Source organism: Gopherus evgoodei, chromosome 3 (genome assembly GCF_007399415.2).
Source record: "Gopherus evgoodei ecotype Sinaloan lineage chromosome 3, rGopEvg1_v1.p, whole genome shotgun sequence".
NCBI lineage: Eukaryota > Metazoa > Chordata > Testudines > Testudinidae > Gopherus > Gopherus evgoodei.
In genome coordinates, this window is record NC_044324.1 from 184,585,182 (window position 1) to 184,606,570 (window position 21,389).

Genomic DNA, 21,389 nt, shown 5'->3' on the forward strand with positions numbered 1-21,389 from the left:
AGATTTCAAGCTAGTTTTATGAAAGAAATGGGAATTGAAAAGGGGGTATTGCAAATGGATTAAGAAAGAGCATCATCATCTCATCCACCTATGTCACATACTGTCATAAACGTTTTTGCTACTATCAACAAATATCATGGGAAACTGGTGTTCATGTTCTGTAACACACAAGCCATATTTCCTACAAGGTACAGTGAAATATGAGTTTGCTTTTAAAGCATTTATTTTTCGCTTTTCACAGCTAAAGATACAGGGCTAGATTCTGCTACCTGTACACAATTTGATTACAATGGGACTTTTAAAGGAGTAAAGTTCTGCTCAGCGCATAAATAAGGATAGCAGAATCTGTGCCTTTTATGTTCACTTAATATTTTTAAGATCATGATGGCCACACTTACTGTTTAACCAAAGTTTTACTTTTTTCATCCATTCTTAAATTTTAGTTTTACACATATTTCCATACTGTTTTGGGGCTTTTGCTGTGTTCTTGTAAAACAAAAAACATAAAGAACCTTGCTGCATTAGTAACTTAATGAAAGCATATTTAGCCAGAGTGAACTTAAATAGCTTTTTGGAGGTGAAAATATGAGAAATGGCTGAGAAATGTTACAAATGAAAAGGTAGTAAATTAATGGCTTCTGTATGCTCCTGTGTGTTTAGAGCCCAGTCCAACATCCACTGAACTTATTGGATACTTCACTGGGCTTTTGATCATGTCTTAAATGTATAATTTAATGCAGATACTACATGACTAACTTTCTCAACTTCCATGGGACGGTATCTTCAAAGCTTGCATTTGGTGCATCAGTATGGAATGCATTGCCACATCATCTCACATAACATCAGATCTAGCAGAGAAAGAGTTAACAAGATTAGGTCAGCCATGCTGGGACATTGTTACTTACGTTATTATTGAAGATAAAGATAAAATTTTTGAGAATTAGAACTGATTTTATAAGTATAGTTACTGGATTAAGGCAAAAGTAAGGAATAATTTTCCACTAGGGTTTTACATTGGGATGTTAATGTATTATTCTTCATGATAAAGAAATCATGGGTTTAAATCAATTCTTGGATTATTTTCACTTCCTCTCCATTGCCTAAACTCCAACAGGATCCAACTGTGCAAACATCCATAATTTGATAATACTGCTCCTGGGAGTAAAGTTACTCACCTGGATAAGTGTTTGCATGATTCAGCAACAAATTCTGTTTGCTTTACTCATGCAAGTCTCATTGGGCCTGATTCTTCTTTTCCTTAAACTGGTGTAAATAAGGAGCCACTCCACTAAAGTCAATAGAATTAAAAACATTTTAAGAGGAGAATAATGCATCCATTGTGTAAGTAAAGCAAGAAAGATTTAGCTCTGTGCTTCCATTGTGGTAGGAGAGGCAGATGAAGGCTGAAATGTGTTTAAATTTGTTATCCTTAATACAGATTTCTAGCAAACATATGCCTAACATAGTGAATGCTAATGGGAAGGGGGTAGGTTTAGAAGATAAAATAAAATAAAAAAGTTAAAATCACTTAGAAAAGATGGATGCCTGCAAGTCACCAGGGCCTGATGAAATGCATCCTAGAATACTCAAGGAGCTAATAGAGGAGGTATGTGAGCCTATAGCTATTATCTTTGGAAAATAATAGGAGATGGGAGAGATTCCAGAAAACTGAAAAAGGGAAAATATAGTGCCCATCTGTAAAAAGGGAAATAAAAACAACCCAGGAAACTACAGACCAGTTAGTTTAACTTCTGTGCCAGGGAAGATAATGGAGCAAGTAATTAAGGAAATCATCTGCAAACACTTAGAAGGTGGTAAGGTGATAGAGAATAGCCAGCATGGATTTGTAAAGAACAAATCGTGTCAAACCAATCTGATAGCTTTCTTTGATAGGATAACGAGTCTTGTAGATAAGGGAGAAGCGGTGGATGTGGTATACCTAGACTTTAGTAAGGCATTTGATACAGTCTCACATTATTCTTATTGATAAACTAGGCAAATACAATTTTGATGGGGCTACTGAAAGGTGGGTGCATAACTGGCTGGATAACCGTACTCAGAGAGTAGTTATTAATGGTTTCCAATCCTACTGGAAAGGTATAACAAGTGGGGTTCTGCAGGGGTCTGTTTTGGGACTGGCTCTGTTCAATATCTTCATCAATGACTTAGATATTGGCATAGAAAGTAGGCTTATTAAGTTTCCAGATGATACCAAACTGGGAGGGATTGCAGCTGCTTTGGAGGACAGGGTCATAATTCAAAATGATCTGGACAAATTGGTGAAATGGTCTGAGGTAAACAGGATGAAGTTTAACAAAGAAAAATGCAAAGTGCTCCACTTAGGAAGGAAAAATCAGTTTCACACATACAAAATGGGAAGAGACTGTCTAGGAAGGAGTACGGCAGAAAGGGATCTAGGGGTTATAGTGGACCACAAGCTAAATATAAGTCAACAGTGTGATGCTGTTGCAAAAAAAGCAAAGGTGATTCTGGGATGTATTAACAGGTGTGTTGTGAGCAAGACACGAGAAGTCATTCTTCCGCTCTACTCTGCACTGGTTAGGCCTCAACCGGAGTATTGTGTCCAGTTCTGGGCACTGCATTTCAAGAAAGGTTTGGAGAAATTGGAGAGGGTCCAGAGAAGAGCAACAAGAATGATTAAAGGTCTTGAGAACATGACCTATGAAGGAAGGCTGAAAGAATTGGGTTTGTTTAGTTTAGAAAAGAGAAGACTGAGAGGGGACATGATAAGCAGTTTTCAGGTATCTAAAAGGGTGTCGTAAGGAGGAGGGAGAAAACTTGTTCACCTTAGCCTCTAAGGATAGAACAAGAACCAATGGGCTTAAACTGCAGCAAGGGCGGTTTAGGCTGGACATTAGGAAAAAGTTCCTAACTGTCAGGGTGGTTAAACACTGGAATAAATTGCCTAGGGAGGTTGTGGAATCTCCATCTCTGGAGATATTTAAGAGTAGGTTAGATAAATGTCTATCAGGGATGGTCTACACAGTATTTGGTCTTGCCATGAGGGCAGGGAACTGGACTCGATGACCTCTCGAGGTCCCTTCCAGTCCTAGAATCTATGAATCTATGAAATCACTTGAAAGTTTCAAGACCAGTAAATATCAACTCATTGATGAGAGGAAAAAAATGTCTCTTTAAAATTGGTGTAAATTGGCACCAATTTCTAAAGAAAGCCTGGGGGCGGGGGAGGGGAATTAGAGGTAGAATTGAAATCACTTTTGATAGAGAACCTTGAACTTTTATCCCTCCTTATTCTGATTTTATCCCCTAGTTTGTAGATTAAAGAGGAACTATAGAAATTCTTCTTGTTTGAAGAAACAAAACAAAATGGTGCATCTGACTGTTAATCATCCTAGAAGGGACGTTACTTTTTTACACCATTCAAATTTTTAAAACAATGGAAATGAAAAGCAGAACTTTTGAAAAGGAAATAGTCATTCTTCCATCAGACTAACAGTGCCTTGAGTGCTTTCTCTTTGTTCTTTTGACTGAAAAAGTGTCATTACAAATTAAAATCGTGACTTGAAAGATCTTTTTTATAAACACTGACATTAGTTTTTGTTTTTACCTGAAGAAAAAATTGCATCTACATTCTGTCCATTGTATTCTGCCACCCTGACTGGCCCTGAAACAGATTAAAAATCCCCACAGAAACTGATTATTTTTTAAAAAAGATTTAAAAAAATCAAATAATTTGATATAGTGGGACTCAAAGAGTGTGTGCGCAATATTGTTTTTTATATTGTATTTCTCCAACAATATCTTCTGTGCATAAAAGAGCATCGTACTCCTCATCCACGGATTGCTTGTCCATGGAACTGTGTTGCGCATCATTAAATCTTATCTAATAACAAATAGGCACATAATTTTAAGTTGCTATAAAATCTGAGTTTCTTGCAGTTATTTGTTCTTCCTTCCAGTGACTTATATGTGTTTCTCTGTTATAGCGCACTTAATTGATTCTTATTTTACGATTTAACGGCCTCTGTTCCTGAGCCTTTGTTTAATCCTTTTTGAAAGAAACCATAATGTCATTCACTTGTATGTGGGGGCATAGATACATTGATTAGCAACAGTTAATGTCTGTGCTGACCACGAATGAGTCGCCAGCTATAATATTGCATGACATCCTTGTGCGGTACTGCAGCTGTTGTGATCTTCTGAGGCACTCAAACTAATAGCCTACTAGCCAAAGTGGCAGGTTGCTGGTGGAAAGGCATGAAATGGCTGAGGGGTCCTGGGCTCTGGAATTTGCCTTCTCATCTTGGTTTGCCAAAGCTTGGATATAATGACGCTTCTGACACTCTGCAAGACTCACCTGTTCATGACTTTATTTTTATTTGTATTGTAGTAGTGTATTGTAGTTTAGAAATTGCAACAGAGGACACACTTGCTAGGCACACTTGCTAGCTTATAGTCTAAACAGACAAGGGTGGAGGGCAAGCAATGGTGAAATGATTTGCCCAGGGTCATACAGCAAACCAGGTACAGAGGTAGATTGCTTGACTCCCAATTCCGTGAACTGTCCACTAAACTGTACTGTTCTCTTGGAGTTTCTTTTCAGGCAGGGTGGGAGTAGGCTGTGTGTGAATGATGAGGTGATCTTTTGCTGAGAGCTGTAAAAGCAGCCATATTTTGCTAAGGATAGCATCTGTATAGGATCTTCACTCCTAAATCTTGGTTTATTGGCACAGGATAGGCAGAACTCCTCAATCTCTAGTGAGGATTTTTTTGCCCCTAAAGGCAGAAATAGTTGTCAGGTTCACAAGTCAAACTCTTCCCTTGTGGTCAAGAAGATTTTGTGTGTTAGTGTGTGAGATGTAGTGAATGTATTTTTAATTCTTTTGTTGAGTTTTGTCTTTGGAATTGTTTGGAATAGCCATAGAATTTAGATATGCATTCCTGTGAGAAATTAAACTAGAGAAAAACATGCATTGCACAAGGGTGATCCTTAAAGGCTTCTACCTATGAAGTGGGGAGGTTGACCAGCACCTTTCAGGATCAGGTTCTAAATCAGCAACTTTAAATATTAATATTCTGGCCCAGGGCTGCATTTGTCTTTTGGAGAGATTGTCCCCTCAATTCTGCTTTCTCTTCTGAGGCATTGCAGGAGCTCATGCCCCTGCAGGCTTCAGGGACTGAGGTAGGCCAAGAGAAGCCAGACGAGAGGCCGTTATCTCCTTCCCCCCCCCCACACACACACACCATCGCACTTCTCACTGAGGAGCGTGGCCAGCTCTGTGAGCAGAGGCACTTCACCCTCACAGCCAAGAGTGGACTGGTTGCCTCCTTCCCTTCTCCTGGGTAGGAAAGAAGCCAGGCAGGATTGTAAAGATTGGCTCCAGGAGGCTATCACCACCAGGTGCTATGACAATTCATTGTACCCTGATGTCCAGGTTCTTGTTCCCAGCTTCTGCTACAGGTAGCCATGCTTTCCCCTCCACCTCCACCTCCTGTTCCCAAGAGCTGATGAAAGGGACAGCAGCCCAGATTTGGAAGAACAAACAGGCAGTAAAAGGCCTTGTGTCTCACCATTTTTTCTTTCTATCCCTCCTGGCTACGGTTTTATAAAGCCAGAAGGTGTCTCAGTATGCATCAGTCCAAATTCATCCTGATATCACTGCGACAGGTAAATGTAGCTAGCCATTTGAGGGTGAGAACTCAACATTACTACCTGGGAGAGATTTTTACTTCAAAGAATGGCCTCCTTGCTATCTAGGCCCTTCATAGACGGTCACAAGCAGGCAGGCATCACCTCAGTCCCTCCTTTTGATGTCAGAGCTCTCAGGTGGCATCAGGCCAACAAGAAAAAATAAATTAACAGGTGTCAAGCTGTCACCCAAAGTGCTTCTGCATGCTTCCATAAGCAGTGCTAATGTGGGTAGACACTATTGCAAGTATAGCCCCTCTCTGTTTAAAAATCCCCTCATGTAAGATCGTCTCCCTAAAAAGGACAGTGAGATACAAATCTGTTTCATGCAAATATGTGAGGGTTTGGGCCTTGAGATCAGATGCTCAAGCAAATGAGTTCTCTTAGTGCTACCTGGGAAATTTTATGGCAAGTTGAAGCTATTCAGAGTCATTGGAAAAGTTGATTTACAATCCTGGCTCCTGCCAGATGCTATAGAAAGGAATATAGGTCATGTGACATAGATTTTGATGACAAATGGTTCCATTAGATATGGCCAGTTGAAGCAGTACAACAGGAGAAAACATCTCTTAGCAAGTGGTAGCTAGAACAAGTGGAAGGTGTTGAAGTGAACTATGTAGGTAAGGCGAGGTCTCATCTGTCCTTATTTTCCTCAGAGCTATCTGCATAACTCCCAACCAGCCTTCTCTGGAGTTAGGCCCCCCAGACTCTTTTCATTTGGGAGCAAATGGCTATCTATAACTGTGGTCAAAATGAGGTCACTGGACATTGTCCAGAGGGGGTACCCTATGTAGCTGTGAATGAATCACAGGAACAGCTTTGGCTCATTCCCAGTTTCAAGCAACCCATGGAAATGCCAGGGTATGAATGAAATCATCCATAACCTACTTCAGAACGAAACAATGCAACCTGTTTCCCATCCCATTTCTAGCCTCAGAGTATCAGGAACAAACAGAACAGGGCTCTGTCTGAAACATCTGAATAAGTTCGTAAAGGAGGCTTATCAGCACATTTCCATTTTACCATCTCACGGACATCTAAGTTTTGCATATGAATAGAAGCTTCTTCCCACCCCGATATCAGTCATTACTGTTTGATCTGAAAATGCCTCTCGGATCTCCTCCAGGGTCATGGCAATATTAATATTGGCTTTATGAAAGAAGGAAATTCACTTTTATCTCTTGCCAGGCAATTTTTCTGATCAGTGGTCTGGACAGAGAGAAAGCTTCAAAAAACATACAGAGTTGTATGGTTTCTGTAGTATCTTCGATTCATGATGCATATAGACATTGGTTCCAGGGAAGTCAGATATAGGCCTGGGTTGGGACTGAATGTTGTCGATTACAAGTTCTCTATCTCAGAAGAATGTTAACATAAAGATGAAGACCTCCATAAAGGAAAATAAGCGGTGTCACAGAAATAAAAATCCAGGTCTTACTGGATTAATGATTGCATTAATGAACCAGGCAGAGTAATCCTTATGTCAGATGCCTGCTGGGAATAAAAGAATGGGTTCATTCAGGTCCCAGTTCAAGTCAGGAAATGGGTACCAGGAAAGGCCAGGAAAGAGTGCAGCATCCATCAGGTAGAACATAATGATTTACTGAGGTCTTGGAGCATTGTTCCTGCCAGGAATAATAGAATAGTGCTGGTCATGACAATCAACTTGTCTGATGGGGTTTTCATAAATAAACTAGGGAGAACACAATCAGTTCCACCCCAGTGTAAGATGGAGGATGTATAATATATTTCATTCTTCGAGTGCTTGCTCATGTCCATTCCATGCGAGGTGTGTGCGCGTGCCACATGCAGATTTCTCCCTTCGTTGTATCCATTGGGCTGGTTCTAGTGCCCTCTGGAGCCCATGGGCCACACACTGTCTCAGTTCCTTCTGACCGCCCATGATGGTTGCTGGAATGATCCTTCTTGCTTCAGCAAGGCTTCTTCCCAGTGGTCTTCAGACTTTTTCTTCATTCATAGTTATCATAGTGTAGTGTACATAGTTTCAAGTAGTTTTAGGGCTTAGCTACACTTGCAGGTGTGCAGCGCTGGGAGTTACAGCTGTCTTCATACAGCTGTGTAAGGAAAGCGCTGGAGTGTGGCCACACTGACATCTACCAGCGCTGCAGTGTGGCCACATTTGCAGCATTTGCAGCGCTGTTGGGAGTGGTGTATTATGTGCAGCTATCCCAGCGTTCAAGTGGTTGCAATGTGCTTTTCAAAACGGGGGTGGGGTGGAGTGTAACAGGGAGCATGGGGGAGAGAGAGAGAGTGGATTTTTGGAGCAGACACTGTGACAGCTCCCTGCCTTGCAAATTCCGACCATTTCCCCCACCCCTCTCTCAATCACTCTTAAATGCAAAAAGGCTTCAGACCAGATAAGCAGCTTCTCCAACGAACTCCCTTCCCCTTCCCCCCTCCGTGCAGTTTGTCTCCTCAAGCAAACACTAGCAGCTGTAGACATTCCCTGCCTGCCTCTACTTGAGCAAACAAGTGCTGTGTTTGTGTTTTAGATAAGCACTCCACACCTGGCTGAGCAAACAAGAAGGGGATTTTTAAAATTCCCCAGGGCATTTAAAGGGCAGGTCACCTGAGGCCAGGGCAGTAGAGTTCAAACTGACAAGCAGAGTGGCTGAGCAGGCATTCTGGGATACCTCTGAATACTCTGGAGGCTAATAACAGCGCTTTTGGTGGCCACACTTGACGAGCAGCACTGCATCACCAGCGCTGCAATCGTTATACCCCAAGCAGACCAGGTGTACAGTCAGCGCTGCAGCCAGGGAGTTGCAGCGCTGGATGTGCCTTACAGGTGTGGATGGTTACTAAGTTGCAGCGCTGTAAACCCACCACCAGCGCTGCAACTCTCCAGTGTAGCCAAGCCCTTAGTGTATAGAGTTAGTTCTTGTCGTAGAGGGACTTCTTTGCCCTGGTCCCTGGGCTTCAATTCTTGTGCCTCCTGTGGCACGTCTATGCTCCTGAGTGACCTGCACTCCAGCTGCTTAAAGTGCCTGGGTGAAACTCACGTAAAGAACAAGTGTCAGATCTGTCCGGACTTCAGACTCTGCATTATCAAGGACAGAAACGTGAGACTGAAGGCTATCTTCATGGAAGCCTCCCTCAGACCTATCTCAGAGCTGAGCCACTCTGATTTGGTGCCAGGTACTTCAGCATCAGTGTGAAGTGCTCCCCCGGCACGAGCTTTTCCAGGCAGCGTTCTCCATCTCTGGTGCCAAGGAAGAAGCACAAGAAGCAGCACACTGAGAGAGGGCGCTTGCCAGTGCAGAAGAGAGAGACAAGCAGGGAGAAGGCAGTTTAGAGACACCCATGCTGAGACACTTTTCTTTCCCCAGACCCATGTCAGCACCGTCAACTCTGCGAAGGGCATTGATTCCAGTGTAGAGCCCTCTGCCGACATGAGGAAGCTACCTCATTGCCAGGGGACTGACAGTACCGTTGACCCTGGAGGCTTTTCAGGCACCTAGGAACCTTCTCTCTCTTCTAGTGCTGCCAACTCCATTGTGACACCCACCATCTCCAGTGTCTAGAAGCAGGAGGGAACAGGATGCATCAGGCACTTTCCTGGCACCAGGTCCCCCAGCAAGCACCACATGATCCCAGCGTCCTGATCTCCAGCACACCACTGGTCCCTGGAACCCTGGCACCATATGGCAGCAGAAATGGGTACCGCTCCACCATGGTTGCCGAGAGAAGAAGAATCCTCAGAGTCTTAAAGGGAACGTTATGTACCACCAAAAGCCCACCATCGGTACCCAGCCTATGTGCCACCAAGCTTCAGCAATGGTTCTATAGTGGGCACCTGTCCTATGCAGTGGCCCTACTGGAACCCCTGGAGGTTTCCCTCAGTACCAGATCTGTCCTCCCAGATCTATAGTGAATGTAGGATTGAGGGTACCGAAAGGATGGAAGAAGCAGCAAATTTGCAACTGAGGAGAAAAAGCAAAGTGCACCTTCCAAGAAGAGAAGCCTATCTACATGGATTTAAGAACTACTCATCTGTCACTCTCTCCAGACAGAAATAGTGATGAGCAGCTGGCTTAAGAACAGTTGTAGTGGTGGAATGTCATTAGCATGTGGATGATTGGAAGAGACAAAGCATAAAAGGAATCCAGAGGGTGGTAAGTCTTTGGTACTTAATATGCAGTGTCAAAAACCTTTAATGGTCAACTAATAACTGGGTTCCAAAGTATGTTCAGTAGAAGTCAGAGTATGGAGGCAAAATAATGACCAGAGAAGGCCAGGAATGAGGACAAAATTACTTTGCTTAGTTTAGAGCAAAAGTTTAAATGAATTGGAAAGGGCAGGATTTGATCTGCAAGAGTCTGAACCATTTACTTGCAGTTCTGTGATCCGTCACTACATGGTCAGGAGGCTTTTCTCATCTGATCAGAAGGCTTAGGAGTCAAGGCCACTATGTGTGATGGTTATAGTGACTGTTATTGCCATTTTCATTGTTTTCTTGGTATTGGGTGAAAAATCAAGGGAATTCAATTGGACACTGATTATGCAGCTCTCTGAGTTTGTGTTTTGGGGCAAGAAGAGGGGCGCACTCAAAGAGATGTGTTCTGTATCTGGATTCACTTGACCTGAAAATGCTAATCTCCATTTTTTAATGTAAATTTCAACTCAGGATAGTCTTTTTTTTTAATTCCTGCCTCAACTGTTGTGTGTTGTTACTAGGCTCTGTAAAATAGCTGCCGGGTTCCACCCCAAACTGGATTGCATGTCAGTGGTGGGTGAAGTGTTGTTTGTGTATTACTTTAAATTTGTAAATTTTGGAATCCTCTTCTTGTTTCGGGTGATTTTGGTAACCTTCATTGGCATGTTGGTTTTCCTTTATTTTATAATGCATGGAGGAGTCTGTTACTAGAGATGATTGGTTTTCCTGACCCACAAGAATTTTCCAGATTTTGAACATTTTTTCTGTCCCAAATTGGGAGGAAGATGTTGAAATGTTGAAAATTTTCACAAACAGATCATCTAAAAAATTGCGTGAATCTGGTCAATCAAAATGTTTTGTTTCAGTTTTCAACCTTTTATTGTTTTTAACCTTTTTTAAAAGTATAAATAAATGGACATTTTTAAACTCAAAATTATTAAAAATGAAAAACTAGAATTTTTTGTTTGGATGTTTTCTAAAGAGGGCACTTCAACAATTTAGAAACTATTTTTTCAAATGTTTTTTGAATTATGAGTTTTGCCAAAACCGACTCTCTCCCACAGATTGTTTTGGTTTCAAAGCATAGACATTTTCTAATGACAAAAATGTGTCTTTGGAGAATTTCTGACCTGCTCTATTTGTTATGTACTATGGGAGTTTTGCTGTTGACCTCAGTGGGGTCAGGACTTCACACCTTACATCAGCAGATGCCTTTCTGAAGATGATATTAAACATTAAGTAGCACAGTGGGACCCTGATCTCAGGATATCTAGATGCTACGGTAATACGAATAATTAATAATACAATAACTCAGAGAAGACTAGAAGTTTAGATTGATGCCTTTCCTCATAGATCTTTAGACTGAAAGTTCAGTCAAAGGATGGTCGGAAACCACTCAGCCAGGCAACATGCAGTGCTAAGAACCGAGGTTAGGAGACCTAGCTAGTGCTTGGGTAGGAAACCACATTTCCTCTATAGAAATCTCAAGGGAGTGGAGAACAGTGCTAAGCGAAGAGCATAAAGGAAGGTCTGAAGATTAAAAGAAACCTTATTTCACAGAAAACATGTATCAGATCCCAACCTTCTGGGGGGCAAAGATTCAATATCACTAATCAGAATAGAAGAAAATCACAAGAGTAAATCTGTTCTTATTCTGGCTGGAAATAAAAATCACATACTGTATATAATCTTAGTTGGAACTAGAACTTAGACGTTGATGCCCTTTGAAAATTTTCAGCTGAAACCTGTTATCTTTACATCTTTTCATACCTTTATCTTATGCAAACACTGACTGCTGAGCTGGAGCTGGTGCCATTGTGAGGTGTTCATTCTTTAAGGAAAAAGATCGTTTATGTTGCTGCTCTGGAGACTCACAAGAATAGGTGTTTCTGATAATAGACGTGGTCAGTCATAATATAATTTTAACATATAGACAACAGCTTTGCCATCTCAACTTGTGAGCTTGTCAGGTCTCGTAAACTAGCAGATTGAACTTGGTCAGTTCTTGGATGGGAGGCTTCTTGGAAAACCAAAGAAGTAGGTTTGTAATTCAGGTTGATGGCACTCTTCTTTGAATCTGAATTGAACCTGCAGCCCAGCACAGTTCATGGAGGCAGGATTGGGAGTAGACTACTGAAGATGCTGTTTTTCAGATGACATATACAATCAAAATCTTGACCATTTCTTGTTGTGAAACATCCTGTGACACTTTTCACAAGAGTAGGGATGGCTGCTTTGGTACCTGGCCAATTTCCAATGTGAATAACAATTGCATTCTATCTCTTTAGGCTTTATCACCACTGTTGACTCTAGGTCACTGGTGATCACAGGAATCATTGGTGTTCAGATGTTATGGGTGTCTTGCTAGTGCAAGGATTAAAGTTAATATTATGGCCAGAATGTTCAAATCCTGATATTCTAAAATTTTACATTTGTTTGTGAAGTCCATGTAGTTCTCTGAGTCTCCAAAAAGTCCATAAACCCTAAACGATCTTTTTCCTTAAAGAATGAACACCTCACAATGGCACCAGCTCAGCAGCCAGTGTTTGCATAAGATAAAGGTATGAGAAGATGTAAAGATATAGGTTTTGGCTGAAAACTTTCAAAGGATTTTTTGTAACAGTGAATAGAATGGATTGAAAAGTGTGGTTTGAGGAAATTTAAAATAAGAATCAAAGCAAACATTGCTATTGCATATTGAGAAGCCTTTTCCTGGATAATACGGTTGTATTAATTTTGGAAGATGTGGTAGCTGCAGCATTAGCACTGGAAAGTGGATTCCATTGAATCACAAACATTTTTCTTGTAGATTACCTTACAGGTGAGTGAGTTAGTTTAAAAAAAATTTCTTAAGGCTGTTGTTAGCATGAGAAGGCTGAATCTGGATGAGACGCAAATGAGAACCTTTTGCATTACTGTAACAACTTTCCTTGTGCAGAGTGAGGTTAGAAGTGTAACTGCCAAGGTGGTGTAGATATGAGATTCTGTAACTAATAGTGAGGGGTTTTTATTCTTAATTTGACAGAGTCTTACATAAGAGTTATTATGAAATATTTATTACCAGGATTTGTGGTTTAGTTTTATTTTTAACATTCTAATTCAATGAATGTATTTTAATAGGTTTTCACCAAACCTTAAAAGAACACCTGGCTCTAGGGGAACTTTAATGTTAATCCTATTGAAACATCAATCTATCTGTCTTCCAGTAGGAAAGACAAGGCTATTACCATAAATAGCAATAAAAACTCCTACAAACATAGACCCCAATCTAGCAAAGACTTATGTACATGCTCAAGAGGGTAGGGATGAAATTCTGGCCCCAGTGTGAGATTCCCATTGGCTTCATTGGGGCCAGGATTTCATGGTGGTAATAATCCCAATTACTTCTCTGAGACCACTACTAAGGCTTGATTATGCATCAGTGAAGTCAAATGGGAGTTCTGCAATTAACTATAATGGGAACAGGATCAGCCCTCCAGTTTATAAAGTTAAGCACATGTTGCAGGATCAACCTCCCTTGTAAACTTCAAAAGACCAGACATACCTTTAAAAGACAGACTGATTTCTCTGAGAACCCAGGCAGCCCTCTTCCTGGATCCTGCCCAACTTCTTGACAAGGAACATGTGGGTAGGCATTTTTGAAAGATGAGCATTAAACATGTCAGTAATAAATGCCGTTTATAAACTGTTGGTTTTTGAGTTCAGTATTTTACACAGCTTAACCAGAAATCCATGATTCTGGAACAGAGCATCAGGGAATCAGCAGCATATGCCTATACTGTGAGAGGTAACTATATAGAATACTGTTTTAAAAATGATTTTGACTGTTTTAGGAAAAGGCTGTTCTGCTGCCTCTCTGTAGTGGTCAAGCAGTATGACCACAGTACGGTAGTTGGGCTGTGTTTCAGACCCATGCCCACAGTCTGGCACATGACTTCCTTACCCTGATCCAATGACATTTTACAGAAAATGCGAAGTTTATCTCACATGTTACTTCACAGTGGCTGCTTCCCCTCCCCAAAGTAGCTGTAAAAATATCTACTGTGTTTATCCTACTAAGGGAGTCAATGGAGAAACATCTTTCTCTTCTCTCATTTAAAATATCTCAAGTGTAGCAGTTTTAAGTTACTTAATAATGTTTGCTGAGTTAGTCCTAATGCATTTTTTACCAAGAAGAGCATTTGTAGTTTAATATAAAGTACTCTGTGTACTTGGCTTTTAGAGTATTTGAGATCTCGAGATTTTGAGCTTCTCAGATATCAGCTGTCTAATGAAATTTGCAGTAGGAGCACAGAGAATATAATCATTTCATTTCTCCTCGTATGCTGCTTAATATATTTTAACCATTATGAAGATTTTATAGCCTATTAATAAAGCTTGTGAATTTACCTTTATGAAAAATCAAAGTTTGAAAATAAATGCTGCAGCTGTTATTGATCTGGCAAAGCACCATGCAAATTTTTCATAGGATTGCATGGAACTTGTGTATGAAATTACAAATTTCTGGAAGGTGCAATTTCACCTTTCTTTTTCTCAAATATAAATTGACCTATATGGTACTCCTGACCACAAGGGTGTTTGTGTGTGTTTATCATTTCGTACTGGGATAAAATGAATAGGAAGGAATTCTTTATTTAAAAACTAAATACAAGGCAGAGGCAAAGTAGAGACTGGATAAATGGTTGAATTTTGGAGTCAGATGCTCGAATCCCTATTTTTAGCAGATTGGATCACACACATGTATGTATAAATATATATTGTGTTTGTTGGTGCATGTACCTGCATATAATATGTGTTTGTGTAAGAAGCAGTGGGAGTTTGGGATGTGCAAAGTATGTGGAAATTAGCCTACTTTTGAACTAAACAATATACATTTACGCGGGGCACACTGAAATAACTATATGATTATTCCTAGTGCTACTGGAAAAGAGACCAATCAGTCTTTCCAACTATTTTTAAAAAATGATGTATTTGGCTTCCATTCATTCAAGTCAATGGTAAAACTGTTCATCTGCATTCTTGTCAAATTTAAATGACAACAAGACTCGAGAAAGTTTAAAAGAAATAAAAAAAGAATCTCCAATATACTATTGGCCCCATAACTGATTCTTTTGAATCCCATTCCTCATCCTGTGACAGCTAATTATGCAACACTTGGGATATTTGTGCTGAGTACTTTATTTTTTTTCTCTGCCTGAAACTTCTTACAGTAGGTTATGAGCAGTCTGATGAGTACTTTTATGAGCTAATAAACCTCCTGCATGATTTCTGTTCTGACTGATGGATGAAGTCCTCTGTCTGAAACGAGGTAAATTCAAACATCCCATGTAATGACTTTGATATAGGGTACACAAAAAATGCAGAATATAATGAATACAGCTGAAGGACCTTCTCAAAAGTGCAAACTGAGGTAAAAATATGTAATATAATAATGATGAAGTCCTGGCCTGATTGAAGTCAATGGCAAAATTCCCATTGACTTCTTTGCAGCCAGGATTTAACCCATAGTTTCTATTTATGAAAGATACGTTTTTCTGTTGATAAATATCGTTATTGGGAACTTGTTATAGTAGGTTTCTTTTAAGCTTATCCTTGTAATAATCAACTACAGTGTTACATTTTACTTAGTAGGAGCGATATATAACACCACATTACCAGGATAGCGTAGGCAGAGTATTTAGCGAGTTCCAAATCTTAAATAATGATCCTTTCTCATAGTTAATTCATAATTTCAGAGCCAGACAAGCCTGTAAAAAACTAATGCAATGAGGCCTTCTGTTTAATTAGACCATTAGAGGTATCTGTTAATGCCCAGGACTGTTTTCGTTGTGATTTTTATTCATTTTTTTAAAAATCACTTTTTCATCTTCATGATGTTTTCTTTTGCACAGAGTTGGTCATTTTCCAAAAGATTTTGTAGCCACTAGGTGTACTAAAAATAGGTTCTCTCAAATATTATCTTTTCATGTTTACATAGATGAGCATATGTCCTGATGTTGCATCCTAGTCTTTAGTATGTGTGCATCAGAGGAATACAAGATAAAAAGAACATTTTTTTTTAGTCAGTAATATGTCATACTAAGAATACGTAGAGGAAATGTACAGATGTACCATAATTATTTATGTAATTTGTGAACTAGCCTGTTAAATTAAATTTTTTTTTAAACTCTCTAAATTTTTTTTATCCTCAGATGCAGACCGACATTGTGAAATAGTTGGAAGTCCTCTGAAGATCAAAAGCACTAGAAAACCACTGTCTTGTATCATTGGGTATTTAGGTGAGTATTTTTCCTTTGAGTAAAGTGAGATGTCAATACTTTAACAGTATTTAAAAATCCTACTCATCAATAAGGGAATTCATAACAACATGGCAACAGTATGAATAAGAAAATACATTATTAAAAGCTCAGATGTGCTATTCTAATTATTTGAGCTTGCAATATTTAGTTAGAATGCCTTTAGTCATTGGTGTGAAATGGCATATTTAGCATGTGAAAAATGATCTAGCAATCTGTTGGGTTTTTTAAAATAATTTTTATCTCAATGGTAATGAGTTGTCCAGTGGCACCTTAAAAACTAACAGATTTATTTGGACATAAGCTTTCATAAGTAAAAAACCCACTTCTTCAGATGCATGGAGTGAAAATTACATATACAGGCATAAATATATTGGCACATGAAGAGAAGGGAGTTACTTCACAAGTGGAGAACTAGTGATGAGAGGGCCAGTTCAGTGAAGATGGATGTGGTCCACTCCCAATAATTGATGAAGAAGTGTTAATATCGAGGGAGGGAAAATTGCTTTTGTAGTGAGCCAGCCACTCCCAGTCCCTATTCAAGCCCAAATTAATGGTGTTAAGTTTGCATATGAATTGTAGCTCAGTTTTCAAAGTTTTTTTGTTAAAGATGACTACTTTTAAATCTGTTATTGAATGTCCAGGGAGATTGAAGTGCTCTCCTACTGGCTTTGTATGTTACCATTCCTGATGTCTGATTTGTGTCCATTTATGCTTTTACGTAGAGTCTGTCTGGTTTGGCCAATGTACATGGCAGAATGGCATTGCTGGCACATGATGGCCTATATCACATTAGTAGATGCGAAGGTGAATGAGCCCTGATGGTGTGGCTGATGTGGTTGGGTCCTATGATGGTGTCGCTAGAGTAGATATGGGGACAGAGTAGACAACAGGGTTTGTCACAGAGATTGGCACCTGGGCTGGTGTGGTGTGTAGTTGCTGGTGAGTATTTGCTTCAGGTTGGGGGCTTCAGGTTGGGGGGACAGACTTCAAAGAGAAACTGCACAGCTACAATTCATTTGCAAACTTAAAACTATTAATTTGGGCTTGAATAGGGACTGGGCGTGGCTGGATCAATACAGCAGCAATTTTCCCTTTCTTGGTATTGACACCTTCTCATCAATTATTGTGAGTGGACTACATCCACTCTGACTGAATTGGCCTTGTCATCACTGGTTCTCCACTTCCCTTCTCTTGATATGCCGATATATTTATGCTTGTATCTGTAATTTTCACTCCATGCATCTGAAGAAGTGGGTTTTTAGCCATGAAAGCTTATGCCCAAATAAATCTGTTAGTCTTTAAGGTGCCACCAGACTCTTTTGGGGATACAGACTAACAAGGCTACCACTCTGATATCCCAGTGGTGACATTTTCAAAATCACTCGATGGTGGTCTTGACAGGGAGCAGAGTTAGGCCAGTGCTGAGCACTTTTCAGAGTTCCATTCTACGATGTTACCAATTTTTTCTAATCTACAAACCTGCTTAGAAAGATGTGATGTTATCCAGTACAAAAACAGGAAAGAGACTATATCAGCATTTTATGACATATTTGGATCACAGCTCCTAGGAAGAAAAAGTGGAAGAAGGGGATACTGGAGAGAAGGGGATGAGGGAGATTCCAGTATTTTTAGCTCAATATTAATAAATCAAAAACTGTCATCTTCAAAAGGGGCCACTGATGGCAATTAAATATTTATGCATTCACTACAGAGATAGGGAAAGCCCTTTGAGCTATACTATTCCATATAAAGACATCAATCTAATTCTTAGAGGTTCAAGGAAGTAGAGATAAGCATTAAGAATAAGCAGAGCAACAAAGAGTGAGCCAACTATTACCCCCGTGTAAATCTGAAGTGATGCTATGAAGCCAATGGTGTTACTCTCAACTTACACAGGTGTAACTGGCAGTGGAAATCAACCCACAGTATTCACTGAAATTCCCATTGTCTGTCTGTCTGTCTATCTATCTACACAGAATAAATAATAAAAGTCTCAAGATTTTTCCCAGTATTAATAAACTGATGTCTAAAACTGACAAATGGGAACTTTTAGAAAGAGTCCTGGGTAGATGTTATTTATTAATCTGGACATCTTTTGGCCTCAAAAGTCCAAAAACATGTATTCTTGTCCTTCAGTAGTGGCCTTATGCTTATCGAGGAAAAAACACAGCTGCTTGTTCCCTAAATAGCTGCAAATTCAACCTTAAGCCATCTAGTTTCCTATGCTGAGTTGAATTACCTGGGCCTATTTGGGAAAACAGAGGACAGCATATTCCCACGAACTATTATCCCCCTGAAAGTGGGCCTGCAGAGTGAAAATGATGAAATTATTATGAAAAGATTAATTATGAAAATATTCGCTCTGTTTCTCTTTTACCAATTTGTTTGTTTCAATTACAAATCTGAACAGTACAACTGATGAAATAGCTCCACAGAAGGTGGCTAGTAGGTGGCTTTTAGTGTTGCTTAGTGTGCATATTTGAATAAGATAAAGTCTGACCTTATACAATCTGTGGGATATTGTTTTGCTTCTAAAATTCATCCCATGCCATATCTCAGAGATCTGCTGTTCATTTTTCCAAACCATTCCGTCAAATATTTGTTAGAACACATTTAGTTATGCCTCATAGGAGATCATTTTTTCTCTTCATTCTTTGAAAGAATGTCAAAAGGGCTTCCACCTACCTACTCATTCGGAGTCATGGCTTTCCATTATCCCTTTTCTGCTCCTTGAGGAGCGTATTGCACAGCAGGACTAAGCATTAAAGATTGGCCCCTCCTTGGAGAGATTGAGATTCCCTCCTGTGCAATCAATTTAGCTTTCATTGTGTGTAGTGAACAAAAATCCCTGAAGTGAATCTTGCTTACTTGAGTGTCTTATATTGTCCGCTAGTGCATAGCTGCTTTTCCACTTGGAAGACGTCCGTCAACATTTGTACCTGTAGTAATTGAGAAGAGACGAGTTGGAGTGACAGGTGCTCAGTACCTCTGAAAATTAGGTCACTTATTTAGGTTCATAACTTGAGTCAACTTAAAAAATATTGTCCCTAATTTATTTTCATTTTTGGTATTCTGATTTCCTTAGCAGTGTTACCTGAGATAGATAACCCCTTTGAGGGTAAAGATTGTAATTTACTAGAGCCCGGATCCTCAAAGTTATTAGGCACTTTTTAACTGTCATTGAAGTCAGTGGCAATTAGGCACCCTAAATATTTTTTGAGGATCTGACCCTATATGTTTATACAGTGTCTAGCACAATATCCAACCTGGCTGGCTTCAAGGCATTAGCACAGTATAAATGTTATAATAAGTGCTTGAAGTATTAATTTGCCTTACTTTTGATCTCTGAAATGGAAATATAAAATGAGTCATGCTCAGTGGTTATGTGTTGTGCTGCTATGCACGTGACCTAAATGAGATCCCTGGGATGTGACCTAATATTGATTTTCCAGGCAATTTTAATTCGGGCATTTCCTAACTTTTGCATGGTTGACTTTATAACCTGAGTAATGTTCTTTTCACATAGTTTTGTTGTGTGTAATTTCCTAGGGTTTTAAAAAACAGAAATTCTATCATATGGTATCATATTGTCACCCACGTGGGTCATCAGCAGGTTAGAACCTTTAGATTCATCACGCAGACCTCTGCCACTTGAGCTACTGGATTAACTGATAGGAATAATGGGTTGCTATCCTCTGTGGACCAGCACTAGAGGGGCATGGGACATTTTGCCAGAAGGTTTCACAGATATTTGCTGGCAGCAGAGGAATGCTGAGACTCAGGAATTTTGCGTTCCATTTCAAGCTCTGGAGAGGAATGTAAAGTGGTGGATTAGCCATTGGGCCAATAGGGCCTATGCCCGGTGGCCCTGGCAAAAATCTGCTGCCAGGTGGCGGAAGCCCCTGGCAGAAGCTGCAGGATGAGAGAAGCCCCTGTGCCCCCCCCGACCCTATCCCTGGCAGAAGCCGCCGGACGGGGAAGACCCCATACTCCCCCTGACACCGTCGCCGGCAGCAGCTGCGGGACAGAGGGAAGATCCAATGCCTGCCCCAGCAGAAGGCCTGGGGACAGCAGGGGAAGCCCCCACACCCAACCCCTCGGCCCCAGCCCAGAGCCTCCTCCTGCTCCCCAGCTCCACTCCAGAGCCTGCACCCCCAGCTGGAGCCCTCACCCACCCCCCGCACTCTAATCCCCTGACTCATCCCAGAGCCTCCTCCCGCACCCTGGACCTCTCATTTCTGGCCCCACCCCAGTTCCTGGCCCAAGGCCCCAGGAAACCTTAATTTGCCTCTGGGAGTGTCTCTCTAGTGGGGAGATTCTGCTTCCTGTTCCCCGTAAGCATGACTCCTTCTGCACTATTCCCTCCAAACTGCCCTTGTCCTGCTCTTGTCGCTAGCCCACCCTGGCTCCTCATCCAGCTAGTCCCAGTCTCCAGCCCTCCTCAGGCTTCTCATCCCAGTCCCAGTCTCCTTTCTCAGCAAATCCTTGCCTCGACTTCCTGTCGTTCCCGTCTCAGTCCCCGCCCAATCCTCTTCTTGAGCCATTCCCACATCCCAGCTCTTCCCATGTCCCCATCTCTAATTCCAGCCAGTCCCCGCCCCACCCCCAGTTCATCATCCAATCTCTCTCTCCCTCTTCCCAGGCTCAAGTCATGCCCTGCCCTCCAGCTCGTGTTTTCCTTTTCCACGCTCCTCATCCAATCTGTGTCTTCCCTCCTCATCCCAGTCTCCTTGCCCAGCCAGTCCCAGGCTCCCCCTATCCCAAGTCCTAGTCCCAATTTCCTTTTCTCCGCCCTGCCAGCCTCCAGTCCTCCCTCTCCAGGCTCCTTATCCCCTTCAGCTTGTCTCCCCTCACTGACCCCCTCAGTTTGGCTTTTGTCATTTCAGTCAGGCAGCTTCCCCTCCATCCTGTCTGGGTGCAGTGGGGGAGTCATTACAAGCACAGGAGAGAGGGAGCATCTGCCTGCTCTAAGTTCAGGTGCCCTGCCTTGGCCCGCAGTTGTAATTGCAGGGAAAGTGCAGCTGCGCCCCAGCTGGAGCATGCTCAGTGTGGACAGACATTTCAAAACATGTGTCAAATCCTAACAAGTCTCTGCTGAGCATGTGTCAACTGCAGTTTTTCAAAGGCTGATAATTTGGCAAATGTGTGCAGTTTTTCGTGGGGAAACAAAAGGCACATTCCTGACACATAGCCATGCCCCTCTCCCACACTGACACATTTTAAGACTCTACTGCAAAGCATG

At 41.0% G+C, this 21,389-nt stretch overlaps 1 protein-coding gene across 1 annotated transcript in view; it reads left to right on the plus strand.

Annotated features, from left to right (window-relative positions):
- The window catches only part of MTA3 (metastasis associated 1 family member 3), a 211,571-nt gene that overhangs the window by 173,127 nt on the left and 17,055 nt on the right, over window positions 1-21,389 (plus strand). Inside the window, exon 15 of the mRNA XM_030557652.1 lies at window positions 16,040-16,126. Within this exon, the coding sequence (XP_030413512.1) occupies window positions 16,040-16,126 (87 nt within the window). The remainder of the gene's footprint in view (window positions 1-16,039; window positions 16,127-21,389) is intronic.